We start from the raw sequence: 24,660 nt of genomic DNA, 5'->3' as shown, positions 1-24,660 counted from the left end.
TTTTTAAGATTGAACCCAGAGCCTCACCCATACGAGGCAAGCACTCTACCTCTGAGCTACTTCGCCTGGCCCAAAGTCTACTTTTGCTTTGCAATTTGTACAACGATCTGGTTAGTCTTCCCCTCCACATCTCTGCAACTTCATTTGCTTTTTTTTTTTTTTTGGTACCGGAGATCAAACTTGGGACCTTGCGCTTGCAAGGCAGGCAGGCGGCGGAACCACTGAGCTAAATCCCCGGCCCTCTCTGCAACTTCAGATTTCCAGTTCCCCATAGATCCTGGCAGATGTCAAGAATATGCCTTAAGTACTTCATAAGGGCTTTCTGGGCCTGTGCAGGAAAGATTCACACCGCTCTCTGCCTGGACACCTTCACTCACTGGTTCAAACATCACCTCTGGGGCCAGGGTATAGTTCCTCGGTAGAGAAGCATTTAGCATGTCCAAGGTCCTGGGTTCAAGCCCCAGCAACACAAACACACACACACACACACACACACACACACACACACACACACACGCCCCACCTATTGTAGTGTCCAGACTGGATTTAAATTGACCCAGCTCTAATGCTGCTGAGTGACCTTGGCCTCAGCTTCCCCTATTGTAAACTGAGGACACCAGCCTAGGAGTGAGAACCCATCTGGTGGGGGTGTGAGGACATTCTTAGGGAGAAATCCTGTGGTGGCTGAGGACAAAAGTTTGGTGACTTCATCCCCATTAGTTACCCTCACCACCACCTCTGGTACCACGCTTAAAGTTGCCCTGCACCTCTTCCTCAATAATCCAGACGCACCCCAGTTCCACTCTTTCGACAGCAAAGGGCACCCTTGGAGGGGAAGGCGCAGAGTGTCATGCCAACATCACAGATTAGAGACCTCGCGGTCTTTTGGCACAGTTGCATTAGGAAGCAGAGAGTCATTGGGGAGGGGAGGGTTAGCAACGGAAGTCCTAGAGGAGTCTTCAGCCAAGGTCACGGAGCCCGCCCAATGGGCAAATAGTAGGGACGTCTCCCCTAAGCCCCGCCCACAGAAGGAGACGAAGCCTCTTTCCCTCGAGTCAGGGTACGTTGCCTTTAAGGCGTTCGGGAAAGTCACTGCATCAGTGGACTGGCAGCGAGGCGCAGAAAGTTTTGTCCCTCGCGGGCCTCCGTGGACAGGCCCCGGGCGCGAGGGCGGGGCAAGGGAGCGGCGGTGGGGTCAAAGGCTACAGCGCGCACCACGTGGGCCGGTGACTCCGTCCTTCCCGCAGCGGCCGCGGTGCGCAGGGCACTTGGGTTAGTGGCGCGGCGGACGGCGTGGACAGCAGAGCCGGACGCCCGCTCCCGCCACGATGGTTATCAAGACGGACGAGTTACCGGCGGCCGCCCGGGCCGACAGCACCCGGGAGCACGGCTCGCAGGCTGGTGGCAAGGGGCGGCCGGGCGCAGCCGGTGAGCAGGGCCGGGGCCAACGGGCATCCGGACAGGGGGCCGGGCCGGGCTGGACGGGCGGGTGGGTTCGGGACTCCGCGGGGACCGCTGTCTTCTTTCTACGCCAGGCTCGGTTGCATCTCACTGGGCCCTCCACTGGGCCGCCCCCGCCCTGAAGGTCACCTTCACTGTCGCCCCCGGCTGCAGCTCGGGCTTCGTATCTGAGGTCTCGGAGAGGGCAGCTGTGGCGGGTGCCCGAGCGTATTAGATACGGGGACACGTGCGCGCACACGCGGTTTCAGGGTGCATCCCCGCCGCAGCCTGAGAGAATCAGCGGCCCCACCCCCTCCGCTCACGGGCTTGGGGAGACCTCTGGGGTCACTGTCACACTTTCGGTCCAACCTTCATCAGGTTCCCCCTCCAGCTGTCTGGATCCCAGGCATTCCCCGTGCAGCCAGGGCTGCAGTTCTGCGAATGAGGTTCAGTTTGACGCTTCCCAGGCATGGTCTGTGTGACGAGCGTGAGTTGGGGGTGGTTCTGAGGGGGCTTCTCTGTCTGGTTCATTTCCAGAGACAAGGGGTTGACTCCAGGTCTTCAAGCTACATTTGCACACTAGGGTGTTGGCCATCTCGTCTGACCTCGGGTGGGGGGCCCTGCCAGTGTATAGAGACAAAACCAATCTCCTTGGCAGGGGGAAGTGTTTGTGCCAGAACTTGATTATTAACCTGCCTTATTGCGAAAAGTGGGTCAGACCAGAGTGGCTGTTTTTAAGGCAAAGGTCAACAGTGTGGAGTGGAGCTCCCAGCGTTCCCCCATGGGGGCTGTGTAGCCATGGCTTTGGGAGTGGCTGAAGCTTGTTTGGGGTGGGGCCTGCTTCTCTCCATTTCATCTGGGCCTCTTCTGTATTTTCCATGTCTCAGATTCTGGCCATTATGCTGGAGGCCCCTTCCCAGCTCCTCAGCTGTCAGTCTCCAACGTCTTCATCAGGGCCCAGGAAGGGACTGTGGTGTTCTCTGCCCTGTGGCAGTGGGAGTACAGAACTCCCCTTATCTCTTTCTCTCCAGGGCCCATCATCATCTACTCCCTTCCCAGCTTCAGTGAGTAGGCTGGGGCTGACTTGAAAGTCAGAATGGTAATAACACTGGGCAAGCTCACTGGCCCTGTGCCCCATCACAGCAGATTTACCTTGAGTTGGGGGCAGGTGCTATGGCAGCTTTGCTAATTGGGAGACAAGGCCGAGAAATGGTGTTAAGCCCAGGCTACCAAGCTTTGCCCTGATGTGGTTCTGAGTCAGTGGGCCAGGTAGATAAGAGGTTGGGGCTGGCTGGTTTCCCCTCCAGCAGAGAGACTGGAAGAAATGAAGCGACTTGCCCAAGGTCACACAGCAGTTTTGTTGATTATTTATATTTCTAGCTCATGGCCAGCATGCCAAGGCTGCCCTAGAGGAAGTTGAGACATGCATGTAGGTTTGAATCAGGTCCTGAGAGCCAGGGAATGAGGAGGGGAGAGTGTTGGAGGATTTCTGCGAGAGTTCCCTTCTCAGCTATGGGCTGAGGGACTTTTTAAAGGGTTGGAATGGATCAGAAAAGAGCACAGCTGTTCATCCTGGGGAAACTGGGGGCATTCTAGTAGTAGGGACCTTGGCTCCCATTTCCCCAGAAGGTTAGTATATAGATAGCTGGGACTCACATTACAGCCAGCCTGGATCTGTTATAAGGAGAAAGCCTTGATGGAGGCCCCTCCTCACCAGCAGGCTCCCATATGGGAATCAAAACCCAGTCCCCTGATCTCAGGCCCCAGCTCTAGAAGGCTCTCTGGTACCCTTGAGGAGGTAGGCAAGGGTCGATTATCTTAAGAATAAAGCAGCTTTTAGGGGTTAAGAGAACAGGCAGGTTTTTCAAGTTCACAGTGGTGTGTCGGGTTTCTTCTGCTTAGAGGAGGGCTCTGGAGTACAGGCCAGAGGGGGTGGAGAAGGGAGCTGGGAAACTGGCAAGGAGTTTAAGGGTTTATAAACTCCCCAAGAGAATCCTAAAGCTGCTCTCTTGAATGGGGTCTGGGCAGACGGCTTGAGGAACTCTAGGTTAGCCTCAGACCTTGAAGACCTGGCCTGAGTAGAACAGGAAGAGGCAAACAAAGGTGCTCTTCTCCCCAGGGTCTTTCATAGGCTCCCTGCTTGCCTTTCTCCCTTGCTTTGAATCCTTGTGTTTCTGGCATGGAGTGAATTGTCTTTGGGGGCCTTACTTCTTCCTGCTGCAGGCTCACCTGCTGGGGCCTTGGTGGGGTGTGGCCTGGTTCTGGCACAGTCTCCTGCTAGGCTGGGGAGGCACACAAAGGCCATGGGCCTAAGATTTTTGTCCAGCTCCTGTCTATACCTAGTGGGATCCTGTGCTTCCAGCCAGAACAGAGTATGCTTTTTATCTTCACTTCGATCTGTCCAGTTAAGACTTGGGACTGAGGACTGTGAGCTTGAACATGCACGAAGGGCAATGTGGGCAACTTGCTCCTATTCTGCCTAGAACTGCCTTTTACCATTTCCCGAAATAATCCCAGGTTCTCAGAGTTGTTCTCTGCCATATGAGAGGAGTGAGCCAGGGGTATAGAGACCAGCCAGGATCCTTTGGCTAGAACTAGATCTGCCTCCTAGGCAGAGTTCTGAGGTGTTAAGGAGGAAGGAGGTGCTGCAGCCTGATCCCCCAGGAGTGGGGCAGTAGACTGCTCAGTGGGAGTGGAACTCAGAGGCGTGGGCCTAGGTATCTGATACACCTGGCTTCAGTGCCTCTTTCCTCTGTGACAGCTTGCTTACTATCCTTGTGGAGCCAGTTACTTCAAAGTGAGATGGATGACGGATGTGATTTAGGGACCTGTTGTGGGCTGGGCCTGGAGAGAGCACAAGCTCTATGGAAACAGGAGTGGAGGTGGTGTCAGTACTCCTATGGGGTCGTTGCCAGCCTCCCTGCCCTACCCACTCCTGTTGAGGGTTAGGGAGTGTTTCAGATGGGGGAGGAGGAGAGGGCCTGCTTCTGGGACTGTCCCTTCTTACCATCTGGTTGTTAGGCCAAGAACCCTTCATTGGTTTGTGGAAAGGCTGAAAGTCTGCTCAGTGCCTCCCTAGGACTGGCAGGGAGCAGGGCTGAAGTGAAAGCCTGGCTCCCTACCCCCACGCTGGTTAGTATGGATGCCGGAGCTGTCTTGACTGGGCCCTGGCAACAAGTCAGAGGCCCTGGGAAGGTGCCCTGGCGAGGCTGGGCATGCTTCTTCTCCACAGCCCAATGGCCTTCGGCCTCTTGCTGCCAGCTCTGTTTTCCCCAGGGGAGACATTTGGTTTCTCCTGGTGGCGCACAGGCTGCTGGGAAGGGAAGAGGGAGCTTGCCAGCTTCTTGGTGACGCCTGGAGGCCTGGGACATAGGTGCAGTTGTCCTCTGGGAGACGGGGTGGGGGGGAGTGTCCCCCCCTCACCAAAACCAGTGACTCTCAGAAAGGGGCTAGCTGCCAGGCCACCTGGAGGGGGCAGCAGGAGCCAGAGGCCCTAGCCAGTCCTTTGAATCAAGATGCAGGCAGGTTGCTTAGTGTGTGACTGGTAAAAGGACGGCCACCTCATGGCCTGGGCCCAGGTCTGTGCCAGCTGTTGCCAGCAGTTGGCTGAAGCTGTCCTACTTACCTGCACTGGGGTTGGAGCTGAGGAGAGGACTCCTTTGCTGGGCCCTGCTTCTGCTAGCCAGCCTCAAGGACCCTTGATCCTGAGGGGTCCAAGTACTCCAAATGCTGGGTTCTCCAGCTCCCCTGATGGCTTCCGCAGCACTAACCCCCTTTTGGGGGCGCATATGGAGGTGGGCCTGAGCACTGATAAGAACTCCCCCAGGGGTCGTGGAGCCACCAGGGCCTCCTGGTCTGCAGCCGTCCTTCTGGGCGACCTTGAACAGAATGCAAGGCAGGAGGAGTGTGCCCTTCCCAGGGCTGCCCCAGCAGGCCTGGCCCCACTGAAACCCGAAGCCAGCCGGAGCTCCAGCCCGGGGCCTACCAGCTGCGTTAGGACAAGGAGAGCGGCAGAGGCTGAAACAAGGGACACAGGCAGTGCTGGGCCTGGGCCGGAGGACCGGCTGCTTTGCTGCCATGGCAGTCTTGAGACTCCAGAGCCGAGGACAGGGCAGCTGCTGACCACACCAGGTGTGCCGTGGGGCTGTGTGAACCAGTTGGCTGATGAGGGGAGGTCACTTGGCCTTAATCTAGTGGATGGGAGACCTTCAGACTCCCTTGGGGAAAAGAGAAGTAGGCCTGGTTGTTCTTAGGAAAGGAAGTCTGGGGAACAGGCCACATTTGCTTGAAATATGACCAGGGATTAGGCACCTCCTTCACCCAGGGTGTAGGTCTCTAGGGTAGGAAGGAGAGGGTGGGGGTGGGACCAACTTGCTTTGCCTTCCCTCTGCCCCATGTCCTCCTATTCCAGCCACCCCAAGCAGCAGAGGCTATCTGACATCCAACTTTTGGGACCTTGGAACTTTAAACTGCTTGAATGAGGGCCCAAAGCCTTTCTCAAGGTCCCAGTAGGAGAAGCTCCTCTGCTCTGCCATCCCTCTTACTGCTTTTGGAGAGCTGACCAGCTACTGCCCTTCCTATCTCTGTCTGCTCTGTCATTAGTGCCAGGCAAGTTTTCACTTTTGGGCAGGGCTCATCATTTCTAGGTACTGGGGTTGCCTTGCCTGGGCTGCTAGGTCACTCACTAGAAGAGACAGGTCCTTCTGTATCCTGTGGTTCTTGGAAGTTGCACTTCAGGTTTGCAGAGGGTGTGGTGGGGACAGAAGGGTGACAGGCTCTGTTATTGGAGGTCCACGGTGGTCAGGATTGAGAGCAATGCAGCTATGGGTGTGCATGCAGTGGGAATCTAAGGACCTTCTCTCTGTGACCTTGGGCAGGCTCTAAACCTTTCTGGCTTCAGACTTCCTTATTTGAGTTAGGGGGGTAAGGACTGTATCTGAATACTAGGAGGTCTTGTTTTGGTTGTGCTGGGGATCACATCCAGGCCTTCCACACACTAGGTGAGTGCTCTGTCACTGAGCCACATTTCCAGCCCTTTTTATTTTATTTTTAGACATGGTCCCACTAAGTTTCCCAGGCTAGCCTCAAACTTGTAATCCTCCTGTTTCAGACAACTTCCAAGGGGCTGGAATTACATTGTGTGCCACTGCACCTGGCTGGAAGTCCTATTTATCACTGAGTTGCGGGGTATAAGACAGGCAGGATAGCTTCTTCTCAATTCCTTGGCACGTCTCTCTGAGCTAGGCCACCTCCTTTCCTGAGGTCCCTGCTCCATGTTCTAATATATTTGGACAGAGACCCCAGAGCTCTGGAGAATGTACCTTATTCCCACTCCTGATGGCTAGGGTTGGGTAGGGAGGGGAAGTGGAGTCTGGACAGGATGGGCTGGCATCCAAACATTGATTAAGCTGTTCTCTTTAGTAGGGGACCCAGCCCTGCTCAGAGCTGGAACTAGAGTTCAGAGCCAAGGAGGCCAGTCTGGCTGACAGGCAGATGTTGGGACTAGGGTCCTCACTTGCCAAATGGGCATCCAGGCAGGCCTGTGGTCAGTTGGAGGGTTTCTGGGAGGAAGACCTTGGCTAGGGCAGGAGGGGCCCCTCCTTTGTTTCCCTTATTGCCTGGGAGAAATGGGAAGTTTTGTCACCTGTTTCCCTCTCCCCACAGCATGGAATTGGATGCTGTTCACGAATATTAGACTTGGCTTTAGGTTTGCAGTAATTAATTCATTAATTTGATACCTTTTCATTAAGTGTAAGTAAGGCAGAAGATACAAGTGGAGCTGCTAGTATAAATAGCCACCCTGGCAATTCTGCCAGCAGAAGTCATTTAGACAGGCTTTTGAGGGGGTTATTCACCTATGACTTGGTGGATGAGCTGGAGTTTGCTTGATGGAGTGGTCTGTTGGATGGCATAAGCTGAAAGCCAGAGATGGGAAGGAAGGAGCTGGCAGACCTGAGACTGTAGGTAGTAGGTTCCCTGGACTGCTGGCCTAAGCTTGTGTCTTGTCATCAGAGGGTTCTGGGTGGAGTGGCACTCTTGAAATTCGAGAAGTAAATGCCTCTACCAAGGCAGTGGCTGCAGAGGTGGGTGCCCATAGATCAGGTTGGAGTTTAGGTTGGGTGAGTAGATAGAAGGTAGGGGGCCTTTACGCAGCAGGGGCTGGTTTGTGGGGGAAAATGAATTTTGTCCCAACAAGATGAGCTTTTGGTGATGCCTGGGTCACAGATGTCTCCTTTCAAAGGCTTGAGCAAGCTGGTTGTGGTGGCATCACCTGTGATCCTAGCTCTTGAGAGTCTGAGGCAGGAGAATTGTGGTGAGTTTGAGGCCAGCCTGGCCCACATAATGAATTCAAGACCAGCCTGAACTACATAGTGAGGCTCTGTCTCAGAAAAAAAACCCACCAAAAAACCACAAAACAAAAGCTTGAGCAAGGGCACAAGGGTTTTCATTTAGAAGGGTATTTGAAGCCATAGGAGAGGGTGAGGTAAGGATGCTGAGAGACTAGGACCTAGCCCACGGTTCAGGACCACTGGAAGAGGACAGGCTAGCGAGATGGATGAGGGTGTCACATTTGTTGGGGAAGAGGAAATGAGTAGTGGTGTTTAATAGTTACTCAGAAGCGAGATAGTTAGAGCTGGGCAGCATGCTCAGGAGGGACCCAGACAGGTGGGCTGAGGAACAGTGGATGGGGAGGAAGGGCACGGGATGTGGAAAGGAGAAGACAGACTGTGGGAGTGCCAGGGGCTGAGCTGGTGTAATGTCTGGGTTAGGGCATACAGATCTAATGATAAGCTGGGCAAGAGGTCACAGAGCAAGAAGCAAAAACATAACTCCTCTCTCCGGAGGCTAAGCGAGGAGGATTGCATGTTCTAGGCCAGCCTAGGCTAAATAACTAATACAAGGCCAGCATAGACTATATAGTGAGACTATAATATAAAAAATAAACAAGAAACCCTTCCCCAGATGGAGACCCCATTCCACAGGGCACAGGCCCAACTAGGCCCAGCTGACTCTGCTCCTTTCTTACCATCCCCAGATCCCTCATCAGTCATGCTGTTAAATGGGGACTGCCCAGAGAGCCTGAAGAAGGAAGAGGGAGCGGCCAACCCACCCAAGGAAAATGGACTGGATGAGGGCGAGCCAGGAGATGAGACCACCGGACAGGAAGTTATTGTCATTCAGGACACAGGCTTTTCTGTGAAGATCCTGGCCCCTGGGATTGAGCCCTTCTCCCTGCAGGTAAGATGGAAAAAGAAATGCTGGGAACCAGGCCTGTGCCTGTGCCTATGTCTGCTAGGGTAGACCAGACCGGAAGCTAAGCCCTGCCCTTGTCCTGGCCCCATGTTGCAGGCAGGAAACTGAGGGTCCTGGGTCTTACCCAGGGTCTCATTTAGTGTGGTGGATGAGGGAATTGAGTCCAGGTTCAGGTCATGGTTCCAGTGCTAGAGGACAGCTACCAGCAGGGACTGCCAGCCCTGACTGGGGAGTGGAGTGGTGGTGGCTGTGTGGTGTTGGTCCCAGCACTCCCCAGCCTCTTGCTCTGTTCCCTCAGCTAAGTCATCTCTCACTGAGCCATGATCTTACCCTGTGCCAAAAGGGTGAGTGGTACTGAGCCTCCAGGGTTAGGGCCAATCCAGAGGTAACTTGCAGGCTGGGAACTCATCAGAGAGCCAGGTAAGGCCCTCTTCTGTACTCTCTATCCACAAACTCAGGCCCTAGTGCACCCCTTTGAAGGCAGAAGCCGCTTGCCCTGGGGACCTTAGTGTTGGGAGAAGGCAAGATTGCTGTTTTGTTTTGTTTTGTTGTTGTTTTTTGAGACAGGGTCTCACTATGTAGTTCAGGCTGGCCTTGAACTCACTGTGTATTCTAGGCTGACCTCGAATTCATGGTGATCCTCCTGCCTCAGCCTCCCAAGCATAGGATTATAGGCATGCACCACCACACCCAGCAAGATTACTACTTGTTCTCCCTGTTTTTCCATTAACTGCAGCTCTGCTCAGATTGCTCTTAGTCTATAGTAATAGTTTAGGTCTAGGGCAGTGACCAGGCTCTGTCCTGCGTGCATGGATGCAGACGGAAATGATACCTGCCAACTAGGCTTGGAATTTAAAAGCCAAAAAGTGGGAAACAGAGTATGTTAGGTATGTAATCTAGAGACCAAGGTACTTTGGGCTTTGAGAGAGGGGTTATATCCTTGCTTTCTGCTGTGTGACCTCTTACCAGGGTGGTTGGGGCCTTCTCCCTGACAGGTGTCTCCCCAGGAGATGGTTCAGGAAATCCACCAGGTGCTCATGGACCGTGAAGACACATGTCACCGTACCTGCTTCTCGTTGCATCTGGACAGCAACATGCTGGATCACTTTTCAGAGCTGCGCAGCGTTGAAGGGCTTCAGGAGGGCTCGGTGCTCCGCGTGGTGGAAGGTTAGTGGAGAAGTCAGCAGTCTGCCAGGAGACGGCCTGTGGAGGCAGGCCAGATAACACTACACCTACGGTCACAGCTGAGCATGTGGAGGTGGCACTGGAGCACAGGTCTGTTGCTTAGGCCGTCACACCTTCACTTTCCAACTACATGGTCCACAGGCTAAATAAAGGCCAGAGTCTTCATTCTAAAAAGGCAGTCAGTCCTAAGCCAGGGTTTAAGTCAACCCTGTCATATTCCGTAAAGACAGATAAGTCTGTTAAGAAAACTACAACACTTCACAGTTCTTGAGGGAAGTCAGGCCCAGGGCAAAGCCTTCCCCTTTGGTGTGGTGAGACTGATTTGGTTGTAAAAGAAAAGTTGCTGTGACTCTCAGGTTCCCAGGGCCTGTGAGCTTCAGAGCAAATGTGGACAAAGTCTGACTCACCTGTGCCTAGAGTTGATCACAGAATCTCTCCCTGCCCCTAAAAAAAACTCCCATTACAGTCCCATAAAGTGAACCTTATGGAGTGGTTTGAAGTTGGGGGTCCTGGGAGTGAAGTCCTCAGGCTGCCCCTGAGTGAGGGTTGCTGAAAATAGGACTGAGGCTCTGGAGGCCCAGAAGCTCCACAAACCCTGCTCCCCTGAGCACCAGACAATAGGAAGGAAGGAAGTGGCTTTTGTGGGCCACTTGGGCTGTGAGGGCCTCAAGGGGTACTTGGTGGAAAGGTCTTTCACTGTGATCAAGGATGCATTTTTATTTTTTTGAGATGGTCTGGCCATGTAGTTGAGGCTGGCTTTGAACTCACAATGTAGCCCAGGCTGGCCTTGAACTTTTAGTGATCTTCCTGCCTCAGCCTCCAAAATGCTGGGATTATAGGGATATGCAGCCATGCCTGGCTCTTTGTTTGTTTGTGCATATGTGTTTTAAAACCAGAACTCCAGCTTCTGTGTTCATAGTGGATTTTAAATATTTATTTATTTATTTATTTTCTTGGTATTGGGGTTGGAACACAGGACCTTCAAGTTGAGCTGCATCCCCATTACTTTATTTTTTTTCTCTCTTTTTTTCCTCTCCTTTTTGGTACCGGGAATCGAACTTCCCATCTCTTTTTCATGTTTTGAGACAGAGTCTCTTAAAGTCACTAAGTTGCCCAGGCTGGGCTCAAGCTTGTGATCTTCCTCAGTCTCCCAGAGTGCTGGGATTCCAGGTGTGTACTACCATGCCTGGCTTCATAGTTGAATTTGAAAATAAGGATTTAGTTTATGTGCTGGCGAAGTGAGCACTGAAAATAAAGATTTAAAGTTGAAAATAGAAACTACTCAGGCTTGATCTGTGGCTCAGTGATAGAGTGCTTGCCTGGCGTGCACCAGGCCCTGGATTCAATCCTCAGTACTTGAAAGAATAAAAAAGAAAAGAGAAGCCCATGACTACATTGCCAGGTGTGAAGGGCACATGTCTGTAATCTCAGCTGCTTGGGAGGTTGAGGCAGGAGGATTCCAAGTTTGAGTCCAGACTGGACAAATTAGCGAGACCCCATTTTGAAAAATAAAGAGCTAGGGATGTAGGTCAGTGGTAGAGGGCTTGCCTAGCATGTGCCTGCCAGCCCTGGGTTTGATCTCTAGTGTGGCAAAACAATGCCAAGACCTACCCGTGAGAGTGCCTTACAAGTACTTCTCTGTGCTGGGCAGGTTGTTCTTGGGAACGGCCCTAGTAACCCTCTGCCCCACCCCCCTGACAGAGCCGTACACAGTGCGAGAGGCCCGCATCCATGTGCGCCACGTCCGAGACCTGCTCAAAAGCTTGGATCCATCTGATGCCTTCAATGGGGTAGACTGCAACTCCTTGTCCTTCCTGAGTGTCTTCACCGACGGCGACCTGGGAGGTGCGGGAGAGTTGAGGGATGCATTGGAGCTGGGCTTGGGCAGAGGGGCTGGTAAAGGGGGGCAGGCCTTCTCTCCTGGAGGTGTGAGTCTGAGGCATTCAGACCAGGGCCACATTGAGGCAGGGAGCTGGCTGGGCCCAGGCTGACCACTGGTCTCGGGTCCCTCAGACAGCGGGAAGCGGAAGAAAGGCTTGGAGATGGACCCCATCGACTGTACACCGCCTGAGTACATCCTACCAGGAAGCCGGGAGCGGCCATTGTGTCCCCTGCAGCCCCAGAACCGTGACTGGAAGGTGGGACTCCTGGAGGGAGCAGCAGGGTCCCTGATGGAGGTCCCCACTGGGAGGCCTGGGCCTCTCATGCTTAGCCATTTATGCAGCCCTTGCAGTGTCTGAAAGTGCTCACCATGAGCGGCTGGAATCCGCCCCCTGGGAACCGCAAGATGCACGGGGACCTTATGTACCTGTTTGTGATCACAGCTGAGGACCGACAAGTCAGCATCACTGCATCCACACGGGGCTTCTACCTGAACCAGTGAGTCATCATCCATCCCACCCCCTCCACTTTACCCCCAAACAGCCCTGGGTTTGAGGACAGATGTTCAGGGCACCTGCTCTGTGACTGTCTCCCTACAGGTCTACAGCTTACCACTTCAACCCCAAGCCTGCCAGTCCCCGCTTCCTCAGCCATTCCCTAGTGGAGCTGCTCAACCAGATCAGCCCAACCTTCAAAAAAAACTTTGCTGTGCTGCAGAAGAAAAGGTAGTGCCTGTGTGCTTGTCTGTCTTGGGTCACGTGGTCATGAACTGCCAGCCTGAACATGGTGGCCCCAGTCCCCATTTAGAGGAGACTGTAGCCCTGGGAGAGGTCCCTGTTTGCTTCTCTCTGGCTCTTGAGGGTAGCATCTTGGGGCCAGGAGACAGTGGAACAGCATGGTCCTTGGCGAGGAAGGGACCCACACCTGGGCTCTGAGCTTGGTGGGCTGCCCCATCTCCCCCTCCCCTGCTTACACAGGGTCCAGCGCCACCCGTTCGAGAGGATCGCTACCCCGTTCCAGGTGTACAGTTGGACAGCCCCCCAGGCGGAGCATGCCATAGACTGTGTGCGGGCGGAGGATGCCTACACCTCAAGGCTGGGCTACGAAGAACACATTCCTGGACAGGTGAGGCTGGCCCCATCTTCACCATTGTACATCTCTCCTGGTGCCCAGCTTGTTCTGTGCACCTCCCAGGAGGCTCCATCCACCTGTCTGTTCACTTGGGAGCCTGGGGAGATGTTCACAAGGACGTGAATGAAGGGACTGCCCAGAACAGGTTGTAGCACAGGCTGAGCCTGAGTCCACCTCCCCGGTCCCTCTGCAGACCCGGGACTGGAATGAGGAGCTGCAGACAACGAGGGAGCTTCCCCGAAAAAACCTGCCTGAACGGCTGCTTCGGGAAAGAGCCATATTCAAGGTGCCTGCAGCCCTGCATGACTGGCAACCCTTGGGTCCACCTGTCACCTGTCACCTGGTCTTCTTGTGGACAGGAGGAAAGTAACACAAGCTGGTTCTGGCCCAGCCTCGGAGGCTGATCAGGGTACCTGTAGGGTGTTCTGCCTCTAGCAGCCCACACTAGTTCCTTTTTCAGGTGTCTTTGAGACTTTGATCCCATGGGAAGGAGGGGACCTACCTCCCATCTGGGCTGAGTGTCAAGGTCCATCCAGCTTTCCGCTCTCCACTGACCACATGAGGCCCTTGCCTGGGCATATGCTGACCTTTTGTGACCCTCTGGGGAGATAGCACATCTACATAGCAATTAAAAAATTGTTAGTCTGGGCTGGGGATTTGGCTCAGTGGTTCCACTGCCTGCCTTGCAAGCACAAGGACCCGAGTTCGATCCCCAGTACCAAAAAAAAAAAAAATTGTTAGTCGGCCAGGGCTTTTTAGCTCAGCAGTTTCGCCACCTGCTGCACAAGCACAAGGACCCAAGTTCGATCCCCGGTACCAAAAAAAAAAAAAATTGTTAGTAGCAGGTTAAAAATTTGTTAGTAACATAGAAATGAGGAAAAATAGTTACTTAACCCTCTTGGACCAGGGATGTAGCTCAGTGGTGCCACTGCCTGCCTCACAAGTGCAAGGTCCTGAGTTCAATCCCCGTACCAAAAAAACCCAAAACAACAAAAACAAAAAATCCTCCTGTAATCTTTCCTGCCTAGAGATGATAATGGTGAGATGAAGAGCTGTAATTTCTTGGGTGCTAACTTGCCCAGGGGCTGTGCCAAATATTGCATAGGCATTGTCTCCTGTGGTCTTTAGGACAGCTTGTAACAGTGGATACAATACAGTATAGTCAGGCACCTGTCCCTCTTCACCTAGCATATGACTGCTGAGTGCCAGACCTGCTCCACCCTTCATGCTCCTTAGGTTTTCATTTTTCTTTTTTTTTGGTTCCGGGGATCGAACTCGGGTCCTTGCGCCTGCATAGCAAGCGGCAAAACCACTGAGCTAAATCCCCAGCCCTCCTTACATTTTCTAAAAAATGATTTTCCCTCCCCTTTTCGAGTGTGAGAAAACTTGAAGCTAGAGTCCCTGGGCTACCAGGGCAGGCCTGGCCACCTCCACAATGGAGGTGAGGATGCCAGGGTAGGATGCAGTGAGAGGCTCTCACGGTTAGAGCCCCTCTCACCCTTCTGATGTCGGCCCCTTCCAGGTGCACAGTGATTTCACAGCAGCAGCCACTCGGGGTGCCATGGCGGTCATTGATGGCAATGTGATGGCCATCAACCCCAGTGAGGAGACCAAGATGCAGATGTTCATTTGGAACAACATCTTCTTCAGCCTTGGCTTTGACGTCCGCGACCACTACAAGGACTTCGGTGGAGATGTGGCAGCCTATGTGGCACCCACCAATGACCTGAATGGTGTGCGCACGTATAATGCAGTGGACGTGGAGGGGCTGTACACACTGGGCACAGTGGTGGTGGACTACCGTGGCTACCGGGTCACAGCTCAGTCCATTATCCCTGGCATCTTGGAGCGGGACCAGGAGCAGAGCGTCATCTATGGCTCCATTGACTTTGGCAAGACAGTGGTGACACATCCACGGTACCTGGAGCTGCTAGAGCGGACCAGCCGGCCCCTAAAGATCTTGCGGCACCGGGTGCTCAATGATCGTGATGAGGAGGTGGAGCTCTGCTCCTCAGTGGAGTGCAAGGGCATCATTGGTAATGATGGCCGCCACTACATCCTTGATCTGCTGCGTACCTTCCCTCCTGACCTCAACTTCCTGCCTGTGCCGGGTGAGGAGCTGCCTGAGGAGTGTGCCCGCGCCGGCTTCCCCCGCACTCATCGGCACAAGCTTTGCTGCCTGCGCCAGGAGCTGGTGGATGCTTTTGTGGAGCACAGGTGGGGAGACTACTGGGCAACGGGGTAGGGCCATGCCGACTCTGCCTGGAGGCCAGGTCTGGGAGGGAGAGGTTTTGGGAAGTGAAGAAGGACTAGTTCTGGCCGCATGCGTTAGAGCCTGGTGGTCTGTGACCTCAGGCTCCTGGAGCAGAATTCTGGGGGCTTTTGGTCAGTTGCAGGCCTGCAAGCCACCAATCCAGTGACTCAGATGAAGCAGTGCTGTTCTCCTAACAAACATTTGGAATCTGCTAGAGTGGATTTGAGTGTCACAGTGCCAGGGCTGGAAGGTAGTGCACCCAGTATTGGTGCTGCTGGTGTCCTGAATACTTAGGAGTCAGCCATGTCAAATGTCCCACACCTTGAATTTCTCAGATGACAGTGATAATCACTATTGAGAGTCCTGGCCTAGAACCTTTTCCCCGCCCCAACACCTTGTCTTACCTGTCTGGGGAGAGCTTGGTTTTGCTGTGACCTGCTGCTGTCTGGTAGAGTTGCTGGGCTGGCACGAACATGTGTGCATTCATATGGCATTCATAGGCAGGATGTGTCCCCATGCCTGCAGGGTACCCAGCCCCAACATGCTCTAACCCCAGCAAGCCAGGAGCCTGGGGCCTGGCTCTGGTCCATGTAGCCAGCAGGAAGTTGGCAGGCTAGCAAAGCTACCCAATACCCCTTTCCCAGTCCCTGCTCTGTTCTGTTTGCCCCACTGCAGGTACCTCTTGTTCATGAAGCTGGCTGCCCTGCAGCTAATGCAGCAGAAGGCCAACAAGGTGGAGACCTCCACCTCACTGGAAAATGGCAGTCCTCCCTCCCCGGAGTCCAAGCCTGAAGACCCTCTGGGGCCCGAGGCGGGAAGTGAGGAGGAGGGCAGTAGTGCTAGTGGGCTGGCCAAGGTGAAGGAGCTGGCAGAGACCATCGCCTCAGACGACAGCACAGGTGGGGTTGCTGTGGATATCGGGAGCTCTGAGCCTGCCCTGGCAGCTGGTTTTGCCAGGATGGCTCATAATGTGGCCCCTGAGAGAGGCAGGCTGGCTCGCTGGTGGTGGTGGAGTGGGGCTGCCTCCCATCATGCCGTGTCTTCACAGCAGACCCCCGAAGCCGGGAGGTGATACGCAATGCGTGCAAGGCTGTTGGTTCCATCAGCAGCACGGCCTTCGACATTCGCTTCAATCCTGACATCTTCTCACCAGGCAAGCAGTAGATATGGTCCAAACAGGAGCCCTGCAGGGCTGTGGCAGAACATCCGGGATGTGGTGGGCCACTGTGCCCATCTGAGCACTGCTATACCAGCCTAGGCAGCATCCACTTGCTGCCTGCCTGCCTTATGCCACTGTTCTTCCTCCCCTAGGGGTTCGCTTCCCCGAGTCCTGCCAGGATGAAGTTCGGGACCAGAAGCAGCTGCTCAAAGATGCAGCTGCCTTCTTGCTCTCCTGCCAGATCCCTGGTTTGGTGAGGGAGTGACCCAAGGGGCACCAGGGAGGGAGCAGTCCTGCCCTGAGGGGCCTCTTTTGGGCCCTGGTGTCTCATTTGGCTCCTTATTGGGCTCAAGCTCTATGGACCCTTCACAGGGTCAGCTTCTTTAGTGCCTCCTGGCCTTTGACCAGGCGAGTGATTATGCCCATTTAGACAGATAACCCGATCTTACAAGATCATAGGAGGCATCAGGCACAGGCTAGGCCCTGGCCTGCTGAGGCTGGGGGTCTGGGGGTCTAAGCTTCATGTTGTGGGAGGCTGGCCTGGGGGTTCCTGTCCTCCTCATCTCCACAGGGTTCATGCCTATGACTTTGGCTGACGTGCCACTCTCTAAAACAGACAGCCTGGCAGCCAGGTGGCAATCTTGTCTCAGGTTGTTGAGCCTTCAAGGCTCAGCACATGGGTAGGGGTGAAGCTGCTGCCCCAGCTGGTCACCTCTGCTCTGTCCATTGTGGCCAGAATGGAGCCTTTGCCACCTGTTGGGCAGTGGTTCTTCACCCTTGGGCCCAGCCCTCCTTCCTGTGGGAGAGGTGATGGCCCCTATTTCCTGTGCTCCCATGGGAGGCTGGGGACAAGTTCTTATGGCCTTGCTGTGGCTTTGTCTCTTTCCCTCTTCCTGCCTGGGGGTTGGGATCTCAGACCTCACTTCCCTTGGGGTCAGGGCAGCATGAGCCCCTGGGAAGTCCCAGGAGCGGGGCCATGACCTGCTGCACTCCACAGGTGAAGGACTGTGCAGAGCATGCAGTGCTGCCCGTGGACGGGGCAACGCTGGCTGAGGCAATGCGCCAGCGTGGCATCAATATGCGCTACCTGGGCAAGGTGCTGGACCTGGTGCTACGGAGCCCAGCCCGTGACCAGCTGGACCATGTCCATGTGAGTGCTGCGGGGTCCAAGATGGGTGGGCCAGGCAGAGACGGCCCAGGGCCTGACAGAGGCTACTCTTCAAATCCTTCCAGAAAATTGGCATTGGAGAGCTCATTACCCGCTCAGCGAAGCACATCTTTAAGACGTACTTACAGGTACTCCCTCGCCCTGCTCCAGCCTGGCCAGGGCCTCCCTGGGTGGTGTAGGGCTTGTGGAAGAGCCCTGAGTGGGGCTGGGGACCCTCATACTGGTTATAACCTCCTTCCCAGGGAGTGGAGCTCTCAGGCCTCTCAGCTGCCATCAGCCACTTCCTCAATTGCTTCCTGAGCTCCTACCCCAACCCTGTGGCCCACCTACCTGCCGATGAGCTGCTCTCCAAGAAGAGGAACAAGAGGAGGAAAAACCGGCCCCCGGGAGCTCCAGATAACACTGCTTGGGCTGTCATGACCCCTCAGGAGCTCTGGAAGAACATCTGCCAGGAGGCCAAGAATTACTTCGACTTCAGCCTAGAGTGGTATGAGTGTAGTCGGGCTGTTCTGGGGGCTGGGGGCCAGGCAGACCAGGCAGTGCTGCTTGGCCCCCAGGCAGCATCTAGGACCTTGGTCACCAGGCAGGGAGGGGGAAGAAAGGGGAGTGAGAGTGGCTGTGGGCGACTACTGCTGTCAGGCAGCAGGGGCAGGGATGGGTGCTGGGCTGTTCAGGGTCCCTGCTCCTCCCTCAGTGATTCTGTGGACCAGGCTGTGGAGACCTATGGCCTGCAGAAGATAACACTGCTGCGGGAGATCTCCCTGAAAACCGGGATCCAGGTGGGCACAGGTCACAGTGTCCTTGGTGTCCCCTGACTCTGTGGGCACACCTGTCCTGCCCATGGCCTTGGGGTCATGGAAGAAGGTGGTTTTTTGGAGGGTGGACACATAGTTGTGGGCTGAGACATGCTGCCCCTTTGAGCCTGAGGCTGAGGCTGAGGCTGTTTGTGGGTGTTGGGCCTGTCCCCCAGATCCTGCTGAAGGAGTACAGCTTTGACAGCCGCCACAAGCCTGCGTTCACTGAGGAGGACATGCTCAACATCTTCCCTGTGGTCAAGCATGTCAATCCCAAGGCTTCGGATGCCTTCCACTTCTTCCAGAGTGGGCAGGCCAAAGTGCAGCAGGGTGCGTGGCCAGGTCGGGCAGTGGGAGGCACAGGCCACCTCAGCCCAGCCCTGACCTTGCCACCTGTGGGCTGTCCTGCAGGCTTCCTGAAGGAGGGTTGTGAGCTCATCAACGAGGCCCTGAACCTCTTTAACAATGTATACGGAGCTATGCACGTGGAGATCTGTGCCTGCCTGCGCCTCCTGGCTCGTCTCCACTACATCATGGGGGACTACGCTGAGGTGGGCACTTGGAGCACCCTGGCTGGGTCACAGGCTGGGGGCCGGGGGGCGGGCAGGGTGCATGATGGGGCTGGGACTGTGTTGTCACCTCTTGCAGCAGCAGGAGGTGGCCGTCTAGGCCTGTGGGACCTGAGTCCCTGCTGGGGTTGGGGGGTAGCAGGAGGCTGCACCTCTTGGCGTCCCTCTACGGAGTAGGTGGGGTCTAGGGACCCCCAGGAGGCACATGTTCCCTGAGTGGCCCCCAGCTCCACCTTATTCATTGTCCTTGGGAGCTGCCCATCTTCTAATCCAGTAGGTAAATGACAACTTGGGGCCTCCACTTTCGGGGACATGTGCAAGGGTCAATTCTGAGATTCTGTGTCTGCCATGTGTGGCATGATACCTAGCCTGTGATGGGCGCCATGTGGAAGGTGCAAGAGTGTCGTGTTGTCCCCTTTAACATCCTGTGGCCTGCCGGAGTGGGCAGGGTGCATGGCCAGGTAACCAGCCTCAGCCCAGCCCAGCCCTGCTTGTGTTCGGCCTGCCTTGCTGGCCTTGAGGCCTTGGGATCTTAGGGGATGTTTTGGGCTCAGTGTGCTTTAGTCGCCCATCCCGCTGCCTTCTGTGTAGGTGTGTCTATAAAAAGTTTTGTTTTTAGTGCAATTTTGGATTTGTGTGTATTTGTTTAGATTTGTTAGTCAAGGAAACTTAACGACAACTGATTTTTTTTTAGAAGCTCTCACTGGGGTGTAGATGTCTAGTCACAAGAGCTGGTTATGACCCCCTCTTGGACCCTCTGCTGCCTTCGGGTTAGGGAGGACTAGAAAGCGCGGCCAGAGCTACCAAGGCTGAGCAGCTGGAGCTCTGGATGTCCAGGGACTGACACTCCCCTTTTCCCAGGCCCTGAGTAACCAGCAGAAGGCAGTGCTGATGAGCGAGCGAGTAATGGGCATCGAGCATCCCAATACCATCCAGGAATACGTGAGTACTCACACCAGAGTGGTCTGTGTGGGGGCGGCCGCTGCAGCTGCCCTGACCCACCACGGCCCTACCCGCAGATGCACCTGGCCTTGTACTGCTTCGCTAGCAGCCAGCTGTCCACGGCCCTGAGCCTGCTGTACCGCGCCCGCTACCTCATGCTGCTCGTGTTCGGGGAGGACCACCCTGAGATGGCACTGTTGGACGTGAGTGCTAGGAACGGGGAGTGGGCCGGCCTCAGTCCAGGGGAGCAAGTGCTGACCAGGTCTCTGCCTTCCTGTCCCCAGAACAACATTGGGCTGGTGCTGCATGGTGTGATGGAGTACGACCTATCACTGCGTTTCCTGGAGAATGCTTTGGCTGTCAGCACCAAGTACCATGGGCCCAAGGCCCTCAAGGTGGCCCTCAGGTGAGGCAGGGCCAGCATAGGCCCCTGGACTCCCTGGGACCTCTTGGGGCGGGGGAGGCACCTGGTGCTCTGTCTTTGTCTGACTGCTGAGAAAATTTCTCTCAATTTCTACCTCTTCATTGCATCCTGACTTGTGTAGTTCCCTCAGGAGGATTCCAGGGAGAGATGGAAAACAGACTCTCCCTAGCCCGTAAGGACTCCCTTCCCTATCCACTCACTTCCCTCCTTTTTTGTTCTGCATGCTGTACCTCATCACAGCCACCACCTTGTGGCCCGGGTCTATGAAAGCAAAGCTGAGTTCCGGTCGGCACTGCAGCACGAGAAGGAAGGCTACACCATCTACAAGACCCAGGTGGGCTGCCATGGGGGTTGTGTGGGGCTGTGGCTGTGGGCTGGGAGCAGCCCTGACTCCCCCTTGCTTTGTACCCTTGTCCCTATAGCTGGGTGAGGACCACGAGAAGACCAAGGAGAGCTCTGAGTACCTCAAGTGCCTGACCCAGCAGGCTGTGGCCCTGCAGCGCACCATGAACGAGATCTACCGCAATGGCTCCAGCGCCAACATCCCACCCCTCAAGGTAATCCTGGGCAGCATGAGTGGCATGGTGGGCCCACCCTGGCCTCCTGACCTCACTCACTGGCTGGTCTTCCCCCCACCCCGCCCAGTTCACAGCTCCCAGCATGGCCAGTGTCTTGGAGCAGCTCAACGTCATCAATGGCATCCTCTTCATTCCTCTCAGGTGAGGCCCTTCTCCTCTGCTCTCCTTCACTGGGAAGGTGGCCTTCAGGTTTTTAAATCACATGATACACTGACATGGCTCAGAATTGAATAGCAGAGCTGGTGATAAAGATCTTTCTGACGCCAGAAAGCAGAAAATAAAGTAAATACATAGCTGTAGTCTTTTTTCTTTTGTTTTTTGTAGTACTGAGCATTAAACCCAGTGCCTTACGCATCTAGGCAAGCTCTACCACTGAGATATGTCCTCAGCCCTGTTTTCATCTTTTTATGCAAAATTGTAGCATATCATGCACATAGGTTTTTGTTGTTTCTCACTCAGCAATGTAGCTTGGCAAAAAGTCTTTCATATCTAGTACATAGAAGGTAGCTCCATACCTTCTCCGGCAGCCTGTTGTCCCAGGTGTGTACCTTGTAAGCAAATGCTGAGGATCTGGCCTGCAGGCAGTGCTGCCTTTGGGAGCCCTCCCTTCACCTTTTCCCTGCTACAGGGTGAGAAATGGGCTTGGTCAGCCCATAGTGCTGCACTCCCCTCTCAGTTTTCCCGCACCTAACCTGCCGTAGGAGGGGCCAGAAGTTGCAGCCAAATTGAACTGTAGGAGCCTTACCTGTCAAGTGCATGGAGCTTGTATTTAGCACTTAGGAACCTTTCTGTTTTGGGGAGGGAAACACTTGTTCCACACATCTCTCTCTAAGTAAAGTTCAGAGCTTGACCATGTCCCAAATGTAAGTGTAACCAAAGCAAGCAGGAAGTGTGTGGCCCAGGTTACTCTGACCCCCATCTTCACCCTTCTCCTTCCACTCAGCCAAAAAGACTTGGAGAATCTGAAGGCCGAAGTGGCACGGCGGCACCAGCTCCAGGAGGCCAGCAAAAACAGGGATAAAGCCGAGGAGCCCACAGCCACCGAGCCTGAGCCAGCAGGGGCCCCAGAAGACCTGGGCTCCCAGCCCCAGGCTCCCAAGGACCCTTCTTCCCCAAGCTTGCAGGGGTAGAAAGGGAGAGACAGACGGACAGTCAGCGGCCCCATTACCCAGTGATTCAGACTTCAAGAGAAGGGGCCATGCCCTGCAGATTGGGAGAGGAAAAGCCAGTCCCTGTTCTTCCATGTTCCAACCCTACCCTACCCCAGCATCCTCCTGGGACCCTGGCCTGGCTTACCTGCCCCCCAAAAGATGTTTTGCACTGGTTCTATGAATATATGATGCAGAGGCCTCATTGAAGACACGTGAATGGAGTGTGTGGGCATCGGTTCCAGCTGGGGGCAGGTGCCCCTCAGGCCCCACCCTCCAGCATGTGTGTGTGAGTGTACCCACGCCCTTTGAGTGTCTTGATCCCTCTCCTAACTTGTACATAGTCCCCAGTCAGTTCTGAGTGAATGACGTGCAGGTGCGATTTCTCAGGTCATTTGTATGTTTGACATTATGGCTGCTGCTTTTGCTGCCACTACCCCTGGGCCCAGCCTGACTTAAAAGTCCAGGTCTTAAGCCAAAAAACTATGGGGGACTTTCCTGTGTCCTGGGAGGGGAGCCAGAGCTCTATGGCAAGGCTGTGGAGTGCACTTTAGTTCTGTGGCAAGATGAACGCTGCAGTGGCTTCACTAATGATTGAGCCTGGCCTGGCTGTAGCTTCAGAGTGAGGGGGAAGGGGACGGCGGTGGTGGACCCCCAGATACCCAGTTGCCCAGATCTACCTGTCTGCCCTTGGGCCCAGCAGGAGGTACTGCCACAAGCTATGCCTTGCCTCTCAACTCCCTGCACCCCAGGTGGGGATCGCCTTGGGGGCCACAGACTGAATGTATCCTCCCCATTTTAACCTGAGCTGCCTAACGCACAGTGGGGGTGGGGTGGGTGAGGGGCTGGGGAATGGGCTGAATCGTGGATCCTGAGGGGAAATAAGAAGGTATAGAAAGGAGTGGTTGTCACCTCTATGGAGCCCAGCTCTCTCCCTGGTCTTTGCCATACAAGCATCTTCTAGAGTGTAGCCCTAGGGATGGTGAGGCCTCCCACCAGCCCCAGCTGCGCTCTCCCTGCCTGCCTGTGTTGCTTCTCTGTGCCCCCTACTGGACCCCTGCGGGGGCGGGGGGGGGGGGATCCTCTGAGGAAATTGTTCCTGGTCTGGCCTCTGCCTGGGGCTTTCCGGAGAGCTGCTTGTGGGTAGGGTCTGTTCAGCCACCTTATTTCAAAGGGAGTGGGCATGAGCTAGCAAGAGGCATCCCCACAGCTGATCAAGAACTTTTTCTTGTTTTTAAACCATCACGTCTTCATTTCACATTGGAATAAAGTGAGTTTTTGAAACCTTCTGCTCCAGCTTTACCTGCATGTTCTCTAAAATTCTGTCTTAAGTGAAGGCTGTTGTCAGAACGTTGCCAAATGATTGTATAAATTAGGTCAAATTCAAGGTTATATGCATGTCACTGAATTGAGAGGGAAGGGGGCAGAGACCCAGGCACTCAGCTGGGGCTTATCCTTGGGTTGTCTGTGGGGGAGGGGTGCTACAGAGGGGACCAGGCCCTGGGCCTGCTGGTGTTAAATCACTGTACCCTGAGCTGGCTAGGTACCTGCCCTTGTGACTGGCAAGATTGGGCATCGCTCCCCAAAAGGTTTAAGAGGATTAGAATGGAGCAGGGAGGTTCTCTTAGTGTTAAAACCTAAGTGTTTAGAGAGGGCTAGTGGAAGGTGGAAAACTAATGAAATGAGAGCAAGAGGAGCCCTACTAGGTGGGCTTGAGGAGCAGACCTGTGACACGAGGGTATGGAAGGAGCCTAAGGAGGGGAAGTTGAAACATGGTAGTGGCTGCTGTTCAGCCAGCCTGCCCCCTCCCCCACAGACCACTGAATGCCTTGGATGGTGCAGGGGATGGGATCCAGGCCTACCCACCACTGAGCCACCCCCTCCTCCCACATTTTGGAATCTCAGCTGTGGGGCAACTTCTGCCCAAATTTCCTTAGTCAAAAGTTGAATCATTTGGAAGTCATTTAGATTGCAGGAATCCATCCTATGAGGTGAGGTCCTAAAATTTGCACTTTTGACAAAATCCCAGGTGATCTGGATGGCTGAGGGTGGTGGTGGTAGAATCAGTCCTAGAGGATTCTGGTTGAGAACTGTCTGTGTCAGTTTCCACCAGACTTAGCAGGAATAGAGCCACAACACCCAGGATGCAGCACTGATTTCCACTTTCCTGTCCCTTGCTCTCCATTAAGGGACAGGCATGGCCATGAATTCTGGAAGGCTTTTGTGTGAAGCACCGTAGGTTTTGAATACTTAACAGAATACTTAACAGCACACTTCAGGATGGTGAAGTTAAAGGTGTAATTCTACTCTTAGGAAAGTTGTCAGTCCCAACACTTGGCTCTCATTCTTGGGGGAGAAGAGAAAAGCCCAACAAGAAAACAAAAATGGAAGAGCCGCAACATTTAGGCTATCCTAATTTCAGGCAAGTTGCTCAGAAGCCCAGCTTCTCTTCAGGTGAAGCTACTCCCAATGTGAGGCAGAAAAAACAGCTGCATTTTAAGAAAAGAGCCACTACCTTAACATCTGTTCTTTTGTACCTGAGGCTGGAAATTTCAAGGGCACCCTGGAAACACTAAGGACACCAGCTAAGTAGTCTGGGTATGTTAGTACAGCTCAACCAAACTTGAAAAAAATGTTGAAGATCTTCACAACCTACTGGACAAGAGGGCCAGAAGAGCTCATTCAGTAACAAAGGGTGGGGCTCCTTAACTTCAGGACAAAAATCTTTGCAGA

At 54.4% G+C, this 24,660-nt stretch overlaps 1 protein-coding gene across 4 annotated transcripts; it reads left to right on the top strand.

The window, feature by feature from the left end:
• The first annotated feature begins 1,087 nt into the window (after positions 1 to 1,087).
• Cluh (CLUH binding protein of NUMT mRNA) lies at positions 1,088 to 23,216 on the top strand. Of its 4 annotated transcripts, none has more exons than XM_087191599.1 (26): positions 1,088 to 1,428; positions 8,477 to 8,679; positions 9,690 to 9,861; positions 11,581 to 11,724; positions 11,893 to 12,017; positions 12,104 to 12,258; positions 12,360 to 12,485; positions 12,738 to 12,885; positions 13,085 to 13,177; positions 14,414 to 15,108; positions 15,821 to 16,044; positions 16,197 to 16,298; positions 16,457 to 16,557; positions 17,302 to 17,454; positions 17,538 to 17,600; positions 17,715 to 17,959; positions 18,167 to 18,251; positions 18,443 to 18,596; positions 18,678 to 18,817; positions 19,697 to 19,777; positions 19,855 to 19,980; positions 20,062 to 20,183; positions 20,442 to 20,535; positions 20,624 to 20,758; positions 20,847 to 20,920; positions 21,723 to 23,216. In XM_087191599.1, the coding sequence occupies exons 1-26, from the start codon at positions 1,329 to 1,331 to the stop codon at positions 21,907 to 21,909; spliced, it is 4,047 nt and encodes a 1,348-aa protein (XP_087047725.1). In that variant the 5' UTR covers positions 1,088 to 1,328; the 3' UTR covers positions 21,910 to 23,216. The 4 variants fall into 4 exon arrangements, with proteins under 4 accessions (XP_087047725.1, XP_004857247.4, XP_021093952.2 ...); XM_004857190.4 differs by having other exon boundaries at positions 1,166 to 1,428; positions 16,194 to 16,298; XM_021238293.2 differs by lacking the exon at positions 1,088 to 1,428 and adding an exon at positions 4,989 to 5,571.
• The last annotated feature ends 1,444 nt before the right edge of the window (positions 23,217 to 24,660 follow it).

The sequence above is a fragment of the Heterocephalus glaber genome, unplaced genomic scaffold (assembly GCF_053883595.1).
Source record: "Heterocephalus glaber isolate CG9 unplaced genomic scaffold, H.glaber_assembly_v1.0 deba00001564, whole genome shotgun sequence".
Classification (NCBI taxonomy): Eukaryota; Metazoa; Chordata; class Mammalia; order Rodentia; family Bathyergidae; genus Heterocephalus; species Heterocephalus glaber.
Note: the sequence above shows the minus strand (reverse complement) of the source record. Positions and strands in the feature narration are given on the sequence as shown.

Excerpts from the sequence above, each read along its gene's own strand:
- Cluh (XM_087191598.1), top strand. The coding sequence starts at position 5,004 with ATGGCCTGGGCCCAGGTCTGTGCCAGCTGTTGCCAGCAGTTGGCTGAA. Across the intron at positions 12,886-13,084 it reads AAGAACACATTCCTGGACAG|ACCCGGGACTGGAATGAGGA; the intron begins GTGAGGCTGGCC and ends GTCCCTCTGCAG. Across the intron at positions 17,601-17,714 it reads TCTTTAAGACGTACTTACAG|GGAGTGGAGCTCTCAGGCCT; the intron begins GTACTCCCTCGC and ends CCTCCTTCCCAG.